Consider the following 20,339-nt stretch of genomic DNA (forward strand, 5'->3'; position numbering starts at 1 on the left):
AATTAAGGTCTAAGACAGTGTCATTGTGGCTTCACAAGTATTTCCACATGGAGAGCTTTCCAGTGAATCAGTTTGTCCTCTGGACAGCTGAGCAATGCCTCCTCTTAAATTACTGGAAGATTTCGTTATTTTGGCTCTTTGCATGAGTATCACTGTTTATTATTAAATAAACCATGACTTTCCTGGTGTCCCGTGGAATAGGATGACGTTTGAGGACTGGTGTAAGAATTTCACTGATGTGGACGTCTGCCGGATTGTGAATACCTCCTACTTCAGCATCTACAAGACCTGGGAGAAGAAAATGATGCATGGGGCTTGGGCAAAGGATTCAGAACCCCTACTAAATCGCTCTGGTGGATGCTTTGATAGCAAAGAGACCTTCCTTCAGAATCCCCAGGTGGGAATCCCTGTATTTTGTGAGGTATTGAAGTGTATCCACTTTAGCTAGGGCTTCTGAAGTATCCACCCTATTTAGGAGTTGGTTGTAACTACTTGACAGAAATCTCTTTGCCAGTTTCTGTCCTCTGGGAGTATGCTGGTTCACTGCATGTTTCTGTGATTTCTCTGAAATCTCTCAGAAGAGTTTAGATACTTGTTTAGGACTGATCGTGTTTGGGGCTGATGAGTCAGACACACCAGGATTAGTGAAGTCCTGCCTAGACTTCTTTCAGTTTCGCAGTTATAGAAAGGCAGCAAGTCTGATTTTTCTGGTGACAGTACTCCATTCACTTAACACCCTTAAACAGCCTGAGGATTTGGTCCACTGTGTTTAGTTAGTATCCCTTGGCATTAATCTAAGATTCTGAAAGTATCTAGTCTCTTCCCCAAGCTCGTCCTCTCAACAGCATTACAGAATTTTCCTTGTCTCATCCTACCTGGTAACTTTCAAGTAATTCGGTTTATCTATTTATCAGTTCTTACTCCATTTCTCAACTTCCAGCCCTTCTCAGTGTTGCATGTTTTTACCCCAGTGCATGCAAATTCAGGCATAAAACTTCCATTACTGTCAATGAGATCTGGGCACTTCCTGCTTTAGTTAATTAATTTGAAAATTGACCTTTCTGTTCTTTTGTAATTTGCTACATACTTTAATTAATTAAAGATGTTCTTGTGTCTGCTCCTCTGTACTTGTATGGGAGGTTTCTGTCTGCACCCCTCCATTCTGACAGCAGGATATTGGAGAAGTGCGGCCTTTGCTGTTCAGGCTGGCAGCGAATCTCAAACTCCCAGCTCATCCTGTCATATAGGTGTAGATGGAGAAGCAGTTCTTCACTGCTCTGTCTTCTGTCGGTGCCTCATTTCCAGAGGGTGATTTTGTTCAGCTATTCCCCTGTAAGATTCTGGATGTATTCCAAGTGCTTGTCTGGGTCTCATTTGTAAGCGTTTAGCTGCCACAGAGAACAAAATATACACGTTACGGTTGAGTGCCATGCCTGATGCAATGGAAGTTCTTTTTATTCCAGTCTTATCTCTAGGCTAGTTGATTAAAAGGCTCTTAATAGCAGTGCTGGAACACATTTATGTTAGCTTAGGGCCGTTATAAATTACCGTGGCACGTACTACCATAGTCTAGAGATAATCTCTGTCTGTTCTCCCTGAGTGAAATGACTGACACTGAGGCCTCCTGTGAAGTTTATCTGTACAAAGAGGGACTTTGACATTTCCAGTCCCTTTAAAATAAGGGAATTTAGGCAAAGTACAAGTGTATTCCTACAGCCACCTGCAGATTTCCAGTTTGTTACCCATTAGGACAACTGAAATGTCATTAGATCAGAGACCATCACAATTGCATACCTCTCATCAGACCAAGAGAACTCTCTTGGACTCTCACATTTCCCCTTCCACACCTCCATTTGCCCTGGAATGCTCTGGGCTATCTGACAAGGTAATACTGCATATGGTTCAACAGGGACAAGAATTAAAATAGACCTTACTAGATGTTGCTGCATATTTATATCTTGCTTTTTAGATTTTCTCTGCAGAGGCTTTTTATTAACTCCTAGGACTCTCTTCAGGACCCTGTGCTTTCTCTGCCTCAGTGTTGATATAGCACACAAACACAAGTACAAAGAAGCATTGAATTTATACCAAAAACCAGCCAGCCCAGAACAGCAAGCAGTAGTTCTGTAGGAGGCCAATCTGGACTGTAAATACCGTGAACAACTAATGAAGCCCAGAGGCTTGGGAAGGTATTGATTTTCTTTCCGACACTGCTGTGCTTCAGCCAGCTCTGCTAGAGGTTGGTGTTTCCTCCATGTGGGTGGGATACTGCCTGAGACAGTGAGGGTCAGGGATGAGAAATGGGATGGTGCCTTATTCTGCAGAGCTCTAACCACAGGGGGATGTGAAGTCATTATGGGGGATCGTTCCACAACAGTAATCAAGGCAATCTCAGTACCTACCTCTGAGCAAAACTCAACGAGGATTTGTTTTTTAGCAGCTCTCAGAGGAGCAAGGAGAGGGGAATTGAACCACTGATGACAGTCCTCTCCATGCTGTCAGGGAATTTCGGCTTAAATCAGAACGTGTGGTGCACATAGTACCCAGCTGCACCACTGCAGTTTTATGCTTTTCTTTGCTTCACATTTAAAGGTCCGAGGATGGAAAAATAAAGCATCTGTCTAAACTTGGCATAAATAGTGTCTTCTTCCTCTCCACTGGTTCTGACAACTCAGATTTGGCCTCTACATGCACAAAAGAAACAAAATTTAAAGACTCTAATAGTGAACGCATCTGAGTGTTTAATTCTTTGTCGTGTAATGAAACACCTATCTGACCTTTTTTGTCTACTGAAAGGATACATACTTACTTGTGAACTAGTCTGGTAGTGATAATAATATAAGCAGATCTGATTTAATGAGATGGGAACTGCTGCCTAAATTTGAAATAAATTCCTTTGATTGATCTTAAACGCGAGTTGATTCAAGTTTACTTCAAACAGTTTGGATAAAAGGTTTGCGTGTTAAAGATGCAGGAGTCCTTCTTAGCCCTTTTTACTGGGTATTCCTAAGAATTTCAGGAAAACTAAGAAAGTTCAAAATTAACATTCCTGTCATTCTTACATTAAATAGAAATTGTAGGTGCAGAACAAAGTTGTGAGGTTTGGGTTTTTTTAAGAAAGATTTGGAGGATTCCTTCATTTGCAGGTCCCTGTTTAGATATTCAAGGAAATACAGGAATAAGGAATAAAGGAAGAATCAAAAATTATCAAAGACCTCATCTTGAGTCTGTTGATTTAATTTTTAATCTCATTCCTGATTTATATATATCTAAATAAAACTTAATCCTTTGTCTTTTGCTTTCAGAGGAGATGTTCTCTTCTGCTGCCTCAGCAATTATTTTGTAAGAGTCTCATACTGTCCTTTATGTGAATTACCTTTTTCAGCATCTCTGTTACTTTTGGTTTAAAGATCCTTATTATTAACATGAATTTTCAGCTGGGAATTGCTGGGAATGTCTATTATATGGAAAACTCTCCTCCCACTCCCAAATGTATTTTCATTTGCCTCCTTTGCATGCACGTGTTTCCTTGGTGGTGGCTTTACCCCCAGTATGCTCAGGCATTTCTAACAGCTTACCCTTTTCTCTCTTCTACTAGTACATCTTTGATGTTAAGAAGACTGAGGACAAAGTGTTGGTCTCATTACAACAGGAGGATCGCCGCAAATACAAGAAAGAAGGGAAAGGAGACAGCATCCCTATTGGCTTTGAAATATTCAAGGTAGGCAGCCATCTGCCCTCCTGGTTCAGAATTTGTTCAGTCCTGCTTCATCCTGGCCATGAGATCTTTGGCAGACAGCAGCATGATTGTCATGGTGGGGTCTGGCTCTCCTCTCAGCATGAGCTTTGCATATGTACTGCACTCAGTCACCAGAGCTGAAATTAGACAGACTATTTAAAGTAAACTGAATTTAGTTCAATTCAAACTCTAATTGAACTGAAGGAACATAAGTCATTCATCCCTATTGCAAAAGAATTTTAAGTGCTTTTCCTACCCCAAGCTTTGAATAGAAAGACAAGAAAATATTAATGCTTGAAACATGGAGGGGTTTTTCTCCTTCTGACTGGAGGCTCCTGCCTCCATTTCATCAGCAAATACAGCCAAGTGACTGAGTTTGAAAAGTCTGCAGTTTTTCTTTTGCCACTTAGAAAAAAGAGTCAAGAGTGTTTTCAAAAGCTTGAGCAGTGAGTAGGAAATAAGCATATATGAAAAGGAACCAGAGGGATCCCAACAGTAATTTAATTGCACTCCCAGGGCAAATTGAGTACAATGAAAACATACGAACTGAAAGGAAGAAAGCAAGAGAAACAGCTATGCATCTGCTTTTTCACTGAGGATCAGGGTTATCTTATCATCTGTTGCTGTAGCTAGTGGGACTACACTGAGTCTGTGGCCCTACAGTAAAAACCAGTCAAGTTTTTAACAGTCAGTCAGAGCTGCTGACATCTGCATCACACCTATTCTTTTGACAATCAGCTGTTAACCATATATATTGAAAACTGTCGTTACAGAAAATAGCATAATTTACCTTGCCTTGTTCCTGCCTGTATATCTAATTTCCAAAGGCTTAGAAAAGAAAATCACACCTTCAGAAAAGTATCAGTGCTCTATCTCTATTTCTGTTCAATAATTTTTCTATTTCAGAAGTGTTCTAAACCACCAGGCTCATTATCATGACTAAAGGCCTTTGGAAGACCATGGCCTAAATTATCTGAACACAACTGAAGACTATGAAGAGGATGTTAATAGTTAAGCACAGCTTCAAGGCTTAGAGCAAAACATACATGGTTATTCCATGGCTTTTGTATTCAGGAAAGGGCAATGAAAATACAGCTGTGTGCGTCTGGACTGAGAGCCTGCTATGTAAGACCAGAATGCTCTCTCTACATGCCAGAGAAAGGAGGCAGATGAATCTCAGCCTCATCTAAGGTGACAGCTTAGTTCAGTGGGTGCAGTCCTTGGAGTGTGCCTGTGTCTTCGAAAGCATTCAAAACTCTGCAGTAGCATTATGTCTCTGTTAGTGGATGCATGTCTTTGCCAGTCCCAAACTTTTACCTCCACTTAGGGGTATACATCTATATACCAGCGCAGTGAGGTGCAGAACAGCACTGCTTGGAAGCCTGTGTGAGCTAATGCTTGGACCACTGGGTTGCCTGTCAGGACTATCTCTGCCACAGCTTCAGTGGGTGAAAAACCATTTGCCAAACCATCTGCCTTCATTACACATTGTCTTTTCTGCCCATGAAAGGCTGTGTGATGTGCAGGGAAAATCCTGCCTGTTAGCTTTGATATCCCTCCTTGCTGCATCCAAAGCAGCGTGGCCAGCAGGTCGAGGGAGGGGATTCTGCCCCTCTGCTCCGCTCTGGTAAGACCCCCTCTGCAGTACTGCCTTCAGCTCCCCAGCACAAGAAGGACATGGACCTGTTGGAGGGAGTCCAGAGGAGGCCACAAAGATGATCCGAGGGCTGGAGCACCTCTCCTGTGAGGACAGACTGAGAGAGTTGAGGCTGTTCAGCCTGGAGAAGAGAAGGCTCTGGGGAGACCTTATGACTACCTTCCAGTACCTAAAGGCGGCTTATAAGAAAGCTGAGGAGGGACTTTTTACAAGGGCAGGTAGTGATAGGACAAGGGGCAATGGCCTTAAACTGGAAGAGGGAAGATTTAGATTAGATATTAGGAAGAAATTCTTCACGGTGAGGGTGGTGAGGCAGTGGCACAGGTTGCCCAGAGAGGTTATGGATACCCCATCCCTGGAAGTGTTGAAGGCCAGGCTGGATGGGGCTTTGAGGAAACTGGTCTGGTGGAAGGTGTCCCTGCCCATGGCAGGGGGGTTGGAACTGGATGGTCTTTAAGGTCCCTTCCAACCAAACCATTCTACGATTCTGTGATTAATCCCTATACTGCTCTGTGGCTGTAGGTGGAAGATAACAGAAACTATCGACTACACAAGCTCACTGTGCAGGAGAGAGTGGCCACATCTCCTTACATCAACACACGCACTGTGTTCCTGAAGAGGATCCTTAAGCAAGGCCGCTACATCCTTATCCCAACTACATATCATCCTGGCATCATTGCAAAGTTTATCCTGAGACTCTTCACAGATGTGCCATCAAAACTCAGGTAGGTTACACTCACAGCTACATGAGATCTTCCCTCACCCACACTGGCTGAACCTCCTTGGAAATGGTTGCCTGGTTGCCCTCAAATATCCCTGACTCACAAGCTCATATCGCTCCAGAACTGGGCCCTTGAGATGGTCAGGGTCACCTCCAAGAATCTTCATATGGATCACTGGGATTGTGCATGGTCAGGACATTTTTACTTAGGAACCTAGTGGACAACTCCATTTGGGTCTTTTGGCCTTTTAGTTTGGCTTTTGTAGTTGCCTCCAGTTCTAGGTCAGAACGCGGAGCACTGGTGCTTGCAGTTACAGTTGATACTGTTTATTTCTTTGATCCTCTCCTTTGAAACCAGAGGTTGTCTTCAAGGACAAAACTAGTGTTTCATGAAATGAGGCCTACTGAATCTTTTTCTTGCTTTGATACTATTTTCCATGATTTAAAGCATGAGTTTTTTTACACCACTTCTGCTGCCATGTGAAAGATGACACAAATTTGGTTTACTTTGCTCTGCTCTGTTTTTATTTCTTAAGTCTGTTTCCGTACCACAAACTTCCAGAATGGTAGATGAGGAAAGAGTACAAATCTCATGCTCTGAAAATGCCAAATTTCCACAACTATTGATTGCTTGTTTGACATTCGTTGCTTCAATTGCTTTTCCCATGATTTTTCAGGGAGCTGAAGGCAGATAAGCCTAAAATGACATGTTGGAGTCTTCTTTGTGGCTATCCACGCAGAGTCACCCAGATCAAAATTCACTCTGCAGAGGGTTTACAGAAGCAAGACAGATCAGGTGGTAAGTGTAAAGCGCACGTAGAGGAGTGTAAGGGGCTTCTTCAGTCCTCTAAAGATGATCTGAGTTGATACATAAGCAGTTAGAAGCTATCCAAACAAACTGAAGATTTATGGGATTTTTTTTTTCAGCACACTGTAAAATCTGCTCAAAAGTAGAGATCAGAAGAATATTATGATGCAAGATAACAAGAGTTATATGTCATCTATGCTGGTCCAGATGGGCAGTAGGAGCCAGACCCTCCTGAGAAGCTTTTTGTGGGGATTAGTAAGAAATTTGCTTTTCAGGGTTATGTGTTTTCTAAATGGAAAATATCAGGGAGACAGCTGAATTGCACAGACTCAGGCAGTATATTACCCTTACCTCTGCAATGTCATTCATGGCCTTCAGAGCACTTTGTTCTTCATTACCACAAGCTTAATAGCACTTCAGGGAGAAAATTATGGGTTTCAAACAACCATTTTCAGCTGGGTAAACTAGGACAGGGAGAGGTTAAATGACTGGTATAGGACTGTGTATCTACATGTCAAAAGAAGTGTCCTGAAGGACACTAATATGTCTTTCTGGCACTTGATGTTGACAGTTAATTAGGAGGCATGTCCAGTTGTCATTTGCTTCCTCATTTTCTACTCTTACTCTCCGTCTGTCGACCTTCATTTTTCATGACCAGTGCAACAGAAAAAGTAGACACATCTAGCACTGAGTGGTTGGTAGGGAGAAAGCAAAGGAGCAGAGATACTATGGTGAAATTGGAGCAGGAAACTAAAGAGGTTCCTGAAATGTCTGTGGTGCTTGCTCCAGATAACTCTTCAGCTCTCTTCAGTTTAAGATGTGGAGCTCAGTTGCATTAACTTCTTGTGGCAGAGAACACCTTACACTTAGACCTGTAGTACAGTTCATCTTCAGTCTCACAAAGCAGCTGTAAAATTTCTCCCATCAGCTGGCTACAATTTTATTCCAGTCCCCTTCTCATTCCTGGCACCCACTGAATGGTGACTGAATGTACTTTTCACTGTGAAAGCCACTTTCTGTTAAGTCTGGTTGTCTCTTCAGGGGACAGGAATGTTGGAGGGATGAGAAAAGAAAATCGTTTCAGTTCATTTTTCTCAGTACTTTTCTTGAAGAACAGGAGCCACAAACACCTCAGTCAAACAAGCACTATGGCTCCATGTTCTCAGCAAGGCAGGATGGATGGGTGAGACTGAAGGGGCTATATGTGACAAGAATAGCAGAGTGGTGCATTGAAAAGAGGCAGTAAGTTCTTGTTCTTGCCCTGTGAAGGACATTTTCATTTTTAAGGGTGGGGGTTTTTTTGCTTTTAAAATTCCTCAAACATTTTTCTCTAACACTCCCTGCAGTAAAGCAGTAAAAGCCAATTCTCCACCCTTAGCATTTCACAATTCTTAACATAATTACAGCCTTGACAAGATCATTAAAAACAATTGCCTGCAGATGCCAAAGACCAGGCTTCATCTCGGACAGCGTTGTGGGATTTGATGCATTGTGACACAGACCGTCACAAATAGGACTTACAACCAATGTCTAATAGATATTCTAACTACAGCATAGCCCAAATACCTTTAGGACCCAGTACTACCACACATGGTCAGGTTGAGTTGAAGCATCTTCTTCCACTTTGATTTCAGCAGCCAGTGTTGGGCTCATGATTACCCTGACAGAACTGAAAACGTAACCTGTTTTGAGAAGAACTGTCTATAGGAAATGGATTCATGGATTTTCTGTTTAAACCTAAGCAAAGCCTCCACTTGTTTATTTTATCTGCTGAAAAAATGCAGAATTGGGTCAAGTGGTACTATTTGTGAATTAGTATTGAATTCATCAAGTGGCTGAAAAAAAAAATCAGTCTATCATTGTCAATTTTTTTCTGATGTATTTCTATTTCCCTGTGTGAAACAACGTGTCATTTGTAAATCCATCAAAAACATAAGGGGATGTGAACATAAAACCTGAATGAATCTTATTGTTTGACTTCGAATAAGACTTCACCAAAAAAGTTAAAATATTTTCCTTTTGTATCAAGATAAAGATTTCACCAAAAGCCTTTGTGTCTTTTCAGCCTGTAGTTCCAAATCTCATCCATTCAGGGGGCACTGAAGGAGAGCTGAGTTACTTCACTTCAGTAGCTTCCCTGTTATCTTGAATACTGCTGTGAAATCCCTGTTTGAATCTCACTTTATTACTCTTTTTTTTTCCTATAAGTGTCTCCAACTCACAGAGTACATTCATAGGTTGTCTTGCAGAACGCTGTATCTTACAGCAGCTTCAGACAAATGAAGTAGGAAGAGTATGTAAATAAAAAACCCATGAAGCCAAATGTGCACCGCTGATATTGGTGCTACACAATAAAATCAAGCTGTGCAATGGCCAGGATAACGCCCATAACTGGCACTCTGCCTTCTAAGGGCACCTTGCTGGGAAATTTGGCAAAGCTCCCGCTTGATACTAGAGTCCATTTTTGGTAACATAAAACACTAGGTATGGTACATATTTCTCACGTTTGGGGTTTTTTTTTTTTTGGTAGATTAAAAGAGTGGACATAGAAATCCCTTGAAGCACACTGCTTGGCTGGATTGTAAATTACGCTAGAAAGTAATGTGTCTGGGGACATTAAATATCCCATATTCTAAGATTGCTTCCCAATACTGCCACAAAAGAATGCAACTCCTTGTCGTCTCTCGTCTCCTCTCTGGATCCATGTCTGGACCCTCTCCCATGCTTATCTCAAGGAGAAATAGCAGCCAGGCATTTGAAAAAGGCCAGCTTTCTCAGAAGGGAGTTTAGACCTCAAAGTCTAAAATTACCGAAACTACCTGCTGCCCTTGGAGCATTTCCTGATGTGAACTAGATTTAAAAGTCAACAGCAGCCTCCCCTCTGATCAATACTGTGAGATGAGGGAAGAGAACACAGAGCAATTGCCATTGGGAGTGACAAGCAGAGGTTTCCTTTCAGGTTAGCCACAGTCAGTATGTTTATTCAAGCAGAAAATAGGTAGATTCAGTGGTTGTGTTTGCCTGCTGCTAAGAGGACCTCACACAAAGGTTACTCATTTTCTGGTGCGAAGGTTATTGGCAACTTGTTTCGATGTGAGCTGCTGTGTCTGATTAGCCCCACTGCATTTCACAAGGGTTTCCTGACTTCTTCACCTTCTGCAGCATCTCAGCTCTCAAGCTGCTCCTTTCCTTATGCTCAGCCTCTGTTATCTGTCAGCTGTATTCCACCTTGTCCAGCCACCTGCCTGGTTTGTCACTATCATCCCTTAGCATAGAGAGAAGACAAAGCTTGATTACAAAGGAGGGAGGTTATGATTCATTCTGAAGCTTCTGAGAACTGAGACATGGCATTACATCTCTGTGACAAACTGTCCTGAAAACATCAGGATGTCTCCATACTCTGACACCAGGGTACGCAGTTACGGAAAGTAAGAGCAGCCTGAACAGAGATACCTTTTTTTTTGATATAACTAGGATAGAGGGATTTTAGACTTGAATACACTGTTCTTCAGATAAGCCCATCACTGTCATCCGAGAGTTGTGCTTAGCACAAACTTCTGAGCAACTACTTAAACAAGGAGAATGAAGATTGCATAGTAAGTGCACATCCAGCTTTGTCCACGAGGTGCTTGTCATCAGAACCCTGCTCCCTGCCAGAAGAAGGTTGTTTAAGCTCTATTTTAAATGTTTGTTGGAAAGCTCCTCCTTGCTGCTGTCTTTGATCCATTGTCCTGTCTGGAAAAAATAATGGATGGTTTGCTGTTGTCAAGAATAGTGGATGAATCTAGCTGCCCAGATTCAGTTCTGAATGCATATAGGCTGCTTCTCTTGGAAGCACCTCTCTCCAAGATAGCTTGTTCTGAAGTCGATCCAACTATCTGTGAGCCAAGCGCAGTGGCAGGTTTGCAAGAAGATGATGAAGCGCTGTGTGCTTGGAGATTTTCTGTCTCTCGTTCACAAGTCTGTTTTAAAAATTGCTCTCGCTACTGTCTGTCACACTCTTTTCCCAAGAGCTTATCTTTGAGAACAAATCATCTTTTGCATTTTTAAGTCTTCCCACTGAAATTGCATGTTGAATTGGCATGTTTAATTGCCTTTCTAAACTAGGTACTGTGATCCCTGGTATGTGACATACCTGGTAAGCAGAGTATCTGGTACTTTTAATGGCAGTTGCTTTTGGAGCAGTCTGAGAAATAGAAGGAAGGAGAGGGCACAAAGCAGCTGGTAAATACCCAGTCAAAGCATGAGAAGGGAAGCAGAGAGAAAATGGAGCAGAGATGTGGGGAGGATTTACTGATGCCAGTGGAAACACTCCCTTTTATTATCTGTATTGCAGGAGAAGCTAAGAGGTATCATCTGAACAAAGACTCAACTACAAAAGGCAAAACAACCTGTTGTAATTCCCAAGGCAGTGCTTGTGTCTCAGCACTGTGTCTGTTCTGTTTGGCCCATGCCTTTTTGTGACCGAGTTTGTCATAGCTCTCCATATACCAGTAAGAATGGCTTAGCTGGAGAAGAGTGGGAATGTCTCTGAGAACTTTTTCTCAAAAACGTTTTCTAGAAAGCCTTTTACAATGCTGAAGGATGCTCAATCCAATTCTCAACCCCCCCAAAATGCTAGCCTTAGACTACTATGCATAGATTTCTTTAAGCCTTAGAAATGTCATTGCTGTTGAAGTGTTTCTGGCTTTTACAGATTCCAGCTGTCTCCTTTGTGCTGTTCCTTCGTACAACTTCCCAGTACAACAGCATGGCCATAGGACTGAGACGAAACAGTTCTTCATGCACAGTATGGTGTTCAAGGCATAGCCTGAGTCATATGTGTGCCTGAGAACTGAACCCAGGCCGCCTTCCACTGCCAGAGCAGCAGCCCCAGTTGTTTTCATTCCCAGCTCATGGCGAATACTAGGATGTTGCTTTTCCGTGTTAGCAGCCCTTTCTGCATTGTCTTTGTACTGTAAATAAACCAGGCCCAGAGCTGCAAGGAACTGGGCCAGCTGCAGCTGAGAACATCCCTTGTCTCGTCCCACATGTGCAGCTCTCTCCTTTCTTTCTTTTGTTCTGGTATTGGAGCCAGTCCTCCCAATGTAATGGACCGTTCAGCAATGCCACCATGAGGTCGTGCTCTGCAGGTACCTTTCATGTTCCTCTTCTACCTCCCTCTTTTTTTTCCTAGCTCTTTCTGAGAATTTGAATCTGCTTCTTTCAAACGTTAGCTTTCCTTTTCCTTTCACTTAGCAAGCCCCTTCGTTAACAGCTCCCTCTTCCAGCAGATATGCCTGTTACCTCTAAGCTCTGTGTCCTTTCCCCACCCCTTCTTATGCCCTTTATCTCTTAATTACTGTTAATGATTAGATGTTGCTTTGCTCTTTGCCTGCGGCCAAAGTAGTTGACACCATTTCATGCAAGACCCCATTTTATTCAGATCCATTTTCCAAATCTCTTTGCAAAGAGGGAGGGGAGCTTTTCCATCACTGATCACACAGCCTGGTGCCACCCCGTGCCCCAGAGCTAAATCCGCACATTCAGTGACACAGAAAGTAATTGCCTATCAGAAAAGCCAATACGTTGCTACCTGCTATAGCAAGTGTAAGATGTTGTCAGGGTAACAGGCCTATGGCCCGTCTGGCCAGGTGTGATCGTAGTGCAGCATATGGAAAAATCTGTTTCTTTCTCGTAAGTGGAAGTAGCTCCTTCTGTTTTGGATGTAGCTGTTACGTGGTTTGTTTGCATGAGATGTTGGCATCCGTTCCTGCAAGTGAGTGACATGTTTGAGGGAAAACACCCTGGGTATGAATTGTTAACAAACGAAAGCTGCCTTAAAATTATGCTGCCTTATGGCTGTCATTCCAGTGGTGGCATTTTCAAGTAGATGGTGATGAAATGTGTGTAAGAAATGATCACGAGTCTGACTTTCACTTACACACATTCAGTGGGTTGCTTTAAAATCTGTATCTAAAAAGTAGCAAGGTGTGGAAAAACAGATATGCTGTCATTAACAATAGGAATAGACAGAAATAGTTGTGTTGAAATACAAAAAAATGGTAGTGCCTGTGTTTAAAAGTTAATTAGAAAGAGGCACAGTCCATTGTATTTGAGGATAAAGACAGGTGTTTCCAAATCGGTTCTTGCTCCCTACTGGAATGGAAAGAAAATATCAATATTTATAACGAAGTAAAAATGTTCAGTGTAAAAACAACAAAGCATTTCTGGAATGTTGAATAATCTCAGCAGGTTACGTATGATTAAAGTGTAATTTAAAATACTAACTAGGACCTATAATACACACAAACATGTTGTGATAACAAAAATTTTAAAATTGCATTGATCCAAATGATAGAACCAAAGAAATTGTCTCAGGTTCATGGGAATGAAATGAGAAACTGGGGAGGATTTGCTTGGACAGTTTTCCACAGAAAACTTTGTTGAAACCAGTGCACTCCTACAAAATGTTTTTGCATTTTGACAATGTTTTACTTTCTGGAAGAGAAACTGCTTCTTGAAAACTGCCTCCTAACGCTAATACCCGTATCAGAATACCGTAGACAGCACTTTCAAGCTAGGCAGTCTGAAGGTGGGCACTGAGATGTGCATTCAGTGATCTAAAAGCAGTTCTGTGCAGTTCCTGTCCTTGTCCTCCATAGGACTTGTGGATGATGAACACTTTGTACCTTCCATTTTGGCCCAGGCGCCCAGAACTGTATATCAGATTGCATACTCACAGATGCATTTTGGCTCTCACATCTAGAGCAGTGTCAGGGAGCTAAGAGCTACACTTTGAAGACCTTCTATTAGTTGAGCTAGGAGGACGCACAGCAAGGGAATGTGGAAAGATTGCAGTCCTAGCCTGGGAGTGACCTGATTTCACAGCAAATGGTGCTTGGTTTCCAGCTCTGAGCATCCAGTTGTGACAAGAACATGCTATTTCACCTCTCCTGGTGACGGGCAACTAGCAGTGGCTGTGACCTGCTCTGGTGCCCTGTTCCTCTGCTCAGTCGCAGTGGTGCTGCCAGGCACAGGAGGGGATTGCTTCTGCTGGGTTTCTGGGCAGCTCTCAGCTGCCACTCTGTGTCCTAAGAGCCGTGCTGCTGATTGTGTTTTAGGAGCAGATCCCTATGTGCTTATCAAGTGTGAGAACCAAACCATGCGCTCCTCTGTCCAACATGATACGACCAGTGCCATCTTCGACACACAAGTGATCTTTTACAGAAAGAACATCGACAGTCCTATCATTGTCCAGGTGAGATAAGCCACGCAGGGTGGGCTGCTAAAGGCAGGTAGGGGAGCACAACAGCATCACTGGGCTTGATGTGTACGAACTCTTCCTTCACATGACCGATACCTAGGACAGAAGTGTGAGAGCCTCTGCTCCCCTTGCTGGGCTATGCCTGGAGCTATTCAGCTGCTCTGCTGATTCTCTAGTTTAGGTCTCTTCCATAAAACAGCAGCTGATGACACTTAGGGATCAGAAGGCATATTTCATTCCAAGGCTTTGAAGGAATTGAGAGAATTACATTTTGTCTCATTTGGTACCTGAAGAGACAGAGACAAAGAAAAGCCAAGTGTTGTCCAGAGTCAGTGTTTGAAATAAAACCAAAGCTAAGGCCACTATTAAGAAGTTTTTTTACCCTTGAATTCTAGCCCTGTGGGAACTAGATGACACTGTTTATCTCAGCACTAGCTGGAGAAACAGAGCTTGCTATTTAGACGAGGCAGTCCAGGAAAAGTTTGAGAGAGTGGAGCGGCATTTCAGTTTGATACACACAGATGTTTAGTATTAAACAGATACTAAGGACTATGTCGTCTTCATCAGTGTAGAGACTTCTTACAATGAATCTGTGAACCAATTCACTGTGGCATATAAATGCCAGAAATTGAAATAGCTTTATAGCACTGTGTTGCAAGAAGAGACACATTTCTGACTCTTCACTGCTGAATGCAGTACTGGTGCATAGTACTCCTGTGCCATAGTACTCCTCTGAACTAATAGGTATATTCTACAAATATTATAAATAGAAAGAGGATGATAGCACTGTTAATCCCCCAAACCACAGACTGTAGTTACGGATTAGAGGGAACTGATACAATAGCTGATGGAACACAGTCTGTGTTCTTGGCATGTGCAGGATTGCCTCATCCTTAGTAAAGGTTTGATTTAAACATGGGACCTCACCCCATCTCTCTACAGTATGCAGCTCAAGCGCTTTGACTTTTCCAGAGTAAATGAAAGTTAGATATTAATGAACTCCACAGACCAAGCAAAGACTGGCACGTGAGACGAGCAGCAAAACCCACTATTAACACCATTTCGGTTGCTGCTTGCTCTATGCCCAGCCCCATCCTGAGTAGTGACAAAGGACATGTCCAAGGACTCCACAACCACTGCTGTCCCTTGTTCTAGCAGTGTGGACCTGGCTCTAACACAGTCAAAGGAAAAGCACTGAAGGCACTGCAGGGGTGAGCAGAAGCAGGCAGAGTGGTTTGTAGGTTTTTACTGCTGAGGAACTCAGGTAATTTTTGTTCCTCTTCTAGGCAGGCAGTGACCTAAAAAGCAAAAAGCTGCATTTAGCTCCTTATTTGCATAGTGTATGTAAATGAGCATGCAAATCCAGAATCTCCCACATGCTCTCTAGACAATTAGCTAAATTTAGATGTACGCCCCCTCCTCACTGCTTTTTCAAGGGGTTAATGGGGGTGACCGTCCTCCAGCACAACCCTTTCAGGTGGCATGTGAGAGAAGTACTGCTTCAGCTGGGTTTATTTTTGTTCCCTTGTCTCTAGGTCTGGAACAGCAACATCTTGTGTGACCAGTTCCTCGGACAGGCGGTGCTGGCAGCTTCACCCAGTGACCCCAGAGAACAGCAGACTCTGCAGCTCCGAGGGAGAGGCAGCCGAGGAGCAGCCGAGGTGCCGGGTCACATCACCGTCAAGGTTTTTTCCAGCGATGACCTCGTGGAGCTATGAATACCAAAGCCCCGCAGAGCCAGACAGAGCTGTCACCTCGCAGCAGGGGGGCTTGTCTGTGCTTTCTGTGTGAATGACTCGGGAGCAAAGGTTGCACATAATCATAATGGCTTTAAAAAGAAAAAGCCCTCTAACTCTCCACATTATCATGGATAATGGGGAGAGAGGCTTTTAAAGAGGGAAAAATTCATATTTATACATATCTATGTTCATCATACAGCAAATACAGTAGACGAGGGGCCAAAGTAAATGTTAGCAGATACGCTTATTAAGATATGACCGTCTCCCCCAGCAGCATCTTTCAGGAGCTCTCGGCACATTAGCTGGAAGCACCTGTGACTGTTCTCACAGGTTCCCTGCACATCGTCATCTACCCTCACCAGTGAGACGGGATGCAGGCAGGAATGGCTGCGTCGCCACGGTCACGTACCAGCAGGTTGGTGGGGTGGCAAGCACAAGGTGGATTTGCATGGCTCAGTCCTTGTTCACTGCCAGGCTGTATTTGGGAGGGGGATTTTTTTAACCTTTGATTGAAATTTTTTTCCCCATGTAGGTATATAAAGTTCTTGATGAATTTCATTGTTATTGCTACAGATCAGATGTTTCTGTTCCTTGGTGAAAATGTCATCACTAAAGGAGTTCAGTCATAGGTCATAACCTTAAGACCAGGCATGCCAGGGCAACGTTAAAATAGAAGAGATCTTGCAGCACCTATTTGAACACCACAGCAAATAAGAGTTTAGCCTGCATAAAGGCCCTCAGGTTGACTTTCTTACTCTTCTATTCTCCACCTCAAGGTGATGACTCACAAATTGCTATCTCTGGCCAAGAGAAGGGCACCCCACACTTCAGCTGTGGTTTTGTTCAGAGGACAAATTCAGGAATGGGAGCCTCCTTGCTAAGGAGGCTTTGTTTAATCCACGTGGTGCTAAAAATGGAATAACACTCCCTTTGCTTCATTAGATGTGATGGGTAGCACCAGACTGAAAGAGGACAAAATTAGCTTATGACAAGGATGGGTTTGTAAAACAAAGATGCTGTGCCGTGGCAGGTATCGGGTTTCACTCTCAAAATTTTGCATCCGTTTATTGCTGACAGAGCTGATGTCTTTGATGAAGTTTAACTTGGTTATAATGGAGGACAGTTATTGTTTCACATTTCCTTCAAAGCAGGGTTCCGGTACAAACTTTCTTTTAACTTTTGCACATAGCCCGACGGCAGGGTTTCCTCATAGCAGATATTTCTTTGTTGTCAAGCTGTGCAGTGATTCTGGCAGTGTAAGGGGCTCACTGTGTCAGACCTCTTGGAAATGGATTTTAATATCATTGCAAATTCTGGTCTTGAAAGTGAAGCTAAAGGATAACTATTCTGCCTTTTGTACAGCCAGGAAATTTGGATTTCTGTGTACCTTGTAACCACTTCAGCCATTTTGTGCAATTTTTATAATTTATAAAGCGGCCCTCAGTAGAGTTAAAGTTTTCACAAAATGTTTTGAAGTCTCCTCGGGGCTCCAAAAAGATCATTGCTGTGGTAGGAAAACGCGTTCTCTGACATGTTGGAGATGGAATGTAAGGCTATGAATTATATTATACTGCCATCAGCTCAGTTGCATGTACCAAGTACCTAAATCCAGCTCTCTTTTTAAATAGCTTGGGCTCAAGCCATTTGGCACGCAGAGCATTTGTCAGATGTGAACTACATGCGCTTGACAGCCCCACAGGCAAGAGTAATTCTTCTCTGTAAACTCATAGCTTCAGAGTTGCTTACTCTCAGATATGTTTGTAAACTGCGATTTTTTTTTTAAAAAAAAGCATGAACTTTCTCATACAGACCATTGCTTGGGCAAGCCAGACAGGGAACTGCAACTCAGCCTGGGCTCTCCTAGTCCTGCACCAAAACCCGTTTGCTTTGCTTTTGCTCACACACTATTTTATGCCATAGTAGCTGCTTCTCAGCAGCGTGGCATGACGGGTGACATTGGCACACCTTCACCATACGGGTGGACAGCACCATACTGGCGTTCCAGCATGGTTAAAGCCCCGCACTGCAATGCGCAGGGCAGCGAGGCATGCAGGGGAGCAGACTGAGGCAGAGCAGAATAGATCCTGTTGTACAACCTCTGTTTCAGACAGACTTTTCTCCAGGCGCTGTTCCCTGTGAGATGGGTGCAGTAAGGAGGGGTTGGCTTGGCCAACTGATTGATTTGGGTCAGTGTTTAGCCTGAAGAAGGTTCCCCTCAGAGATCGCACCCAGCACTGCCAGGCTGGTTTCCCTCCTGCAAAGGCAGCCGGCAGGACACCAGAGGCTTATGCCTCCCTGCCCCAGTATTTGCCTGGTCCGAGAGCTTGCCTGAACTCACAAAGCCGTCTCGTCTCCCAGCTGGAGGGGGAGTCCCTTGGCTGTTTCCTTTGGGCCCCGCAGCTGTGGCCTCCAGGTCCCAGCACTGCCACCCCATTTCAGCATCTGTGTAAGGGTTGTCTCCAGCATCAGCAGGGCAGAGGGAGCTTGACCAGCAGTTCTTTGTCGTGTACAGCCTGACAAAGAGGGAAGTCAGGGTGGAGTGTGTAAAGGCGATGATGTTTAGGCCTTGATAATTATGTCAGCTCAAGACATTCCAACAGTTTGTCCCCATGCTACAGGGACAGGGGGTCCTTGAACACCAGTGCTGGCTGGGCTGGACATGGAGCTCTGTTGCTGCCTCAGCATCACCCTGAAGGTACCGCAGTCCAGTGCTGGCAGCTGTGGGAGGCTCAGGCATGCTGAGACCAAGCAGAATATCTGTACCTCTGCATTTATTGATTTTTGGAAGTACTTGGAGCAGGCAGGATTTGCTTATCAGCAGGAGCTGATCCAACCTGGAAACACGACTCGCTGTGCTGATTTACAGAGGCTTCTGGCTTCTGAGGCAATCCCAGGTGAAGCCAAGGCAAGAGCGGGTTGAAAGGGGCTCGCGCTGCTGCCTGCTCCCTGCAAGAGAGCCCAGGCTGGGCAAGGGACGGTGCCCCCTGCCCTGCGGGGTCTCTCTCCTGTTGTACATCTTGCCGTGCACTGAAAGCAAAGCCAGCTCCATGGGTTTTTGGCTTACATGGGAGGTAAACCTGGTTATGTGTGAGATAAGAGGGTTGCCTTTTCAGACAGACGCAGGAATTTAAGATCAAATGTTACCAGAGCTGGCCAGTATTTTTTAACAAGTAATGATAACTTGTGGGAAAACAAAGGTGTTTTTTTGTGGGGGACTGCATTTGTGTATGCACTTGGGCCACCTTCAGTAGAGAGTTTTGGCCCCCAAGAATTGAAACAGAGGGAAATAGTTGGAAAATGTTTCATTTCAACTTTACTTTTCAGTATGAAGTGACCTAAATAAAAGGTTAATAAAAAAATAAATGTGTTCAGTAATTTCTGAAATGAAACAGTTGGTTTCAGGTAAAAGAAATCGCTGTGGGATGACCCCAAATGACATTTTTCAGCTCACTTGAGAAGAAAAATGTATCTCAGCTGTTCACTGAACAGTTCTCCCCCCCTGCCTTGAACTTCACAACTGCTCCCTACTTTCTCCTGATGAGTTCCGGGCTTATCGCCGACTCCATCGTGCTGTAGCCTTCCTTGCTGTCCCTCACGCCGAGGAAGACCAAGCCCCAGGTCTGGGGACTCGCCCTGTCCCTGGCTGCCCAACAGCAGTGTCTCAGGAGTCCTCTTAGATTTCACGGTGTAATTCAGACCCGTGTTCCAGCCCTCAGCCCCAGGCAGAGTGCTGTTTACTAAAAATGCTATTTATCTCAGTGAAGCCCAGTTTTTGTCCTCACTGCTGTGTTCCCATTCCCTTTCCCTTCTCCCTCTACCAGGATGAGCTCTGTGAATTGCTGCGACTCTCCCCCAAGTTAGGCTTAGCCTGATGCTTATTCGTCTCCTCTGGCACACCAGACCAGTCGCCTCTGCGGGGAACGAGGGACTGACTTTGCTGAGCACAGCAGTGCTGTCAGGGCTCGAACAGCTCCACTCCACTCATGGTTTTGCTGTTTGTGTCAACTAAATCCTCACTGTTTCGAATTCTCACTCTAGGACGGCTGCAGGGACTTCCGCAGCATCACCTGTCAGGGTGCAGAGGATGGTCCCAGATGTTAACGGTCAGCAGCCAGAGCCGTAGCTTCCAGCCAGCATCTGTGAGCCTTGTGGTACAGTCTCCTGCAACTTCTGGGGAAAACAACCGACCCTGTTGGTTCTGCTAGGTCAGTACTGCTTGTATCGGCTATGAGTTATGAAGGCTGAAGGTCTTTTCTACTCCAAAGGAGTGAGTATTAAGCCTGGCAGGTGCTGTGCTAGGAGCCACAGCACGTACCTTTGCATTTCTCCTCCCGCCCATCCCAGGACCGCCACGCTCATGATGGCTTGGACATGGGAAACGCTGCGCTGGGGAAAAACAGCGGCTGAGTCAGGTCTCCAGCTGGTGGGA

The 20,339-nt window shown here is 44.1% G+C and overlaps 1 protein-coding gene across 1 annotated transcript in view; it reads left to right on the forward strand.

Moving 5' to 3' along the window:
* LOC104154995 (calpain-5-like) overlaps positions 1 to 16,021 on the forward strand; it is a 54,252-nt gene extending 38,231 nt beyond the window's left edge. The window contains exons 7-12 of the mRNA XM_009705991.1: positions 202 to 397; positions 3,599 to 3,721; positions 5,919 to 6,121; positions 6,795 to 6,916; positions 14,029 to 14,165; positions 15,707 to 16,021. Coding sequence (XP_009704293.1) covers positions 202 to 397; positions 3,599 to 3,721; positions 5,919 to 6,121; positions 6,795 to 6,916; positions 14,029 to 14,165; positions 15,707 to 15,889 — 964 coding nt within the window. The 3' untranslated portion in view covers positions 15,890 to 16,021. The remainder of the gene's footprint in view (positions 1 to 201; positions 398 to 3,598; positions 3,722 to 5,918; positions 6,122 to 6,794; positions 6,917 to 14,028; positions 14,166 to 15,706) is intronic.
* The last annotated feature ends 4,318 nt before the right edge of the window (positions 16,022 to 20,339 follow it).

This window comes from Cariama cristata, unplaced genomic scaffold (assembly GCF_000690535.1).
Source record: "Cariama cristata isolate BGI_N322 unplaced genomic scaffold, ASM69053v1 scaffold10860, whole genome shotgun sequence".
Classification (NCBI taxonomy): Eukaryota; Metazoa; Chordata; class Aves; order Cariamiformes; family Cariamidae; genus Cariama; species Cariama cristata.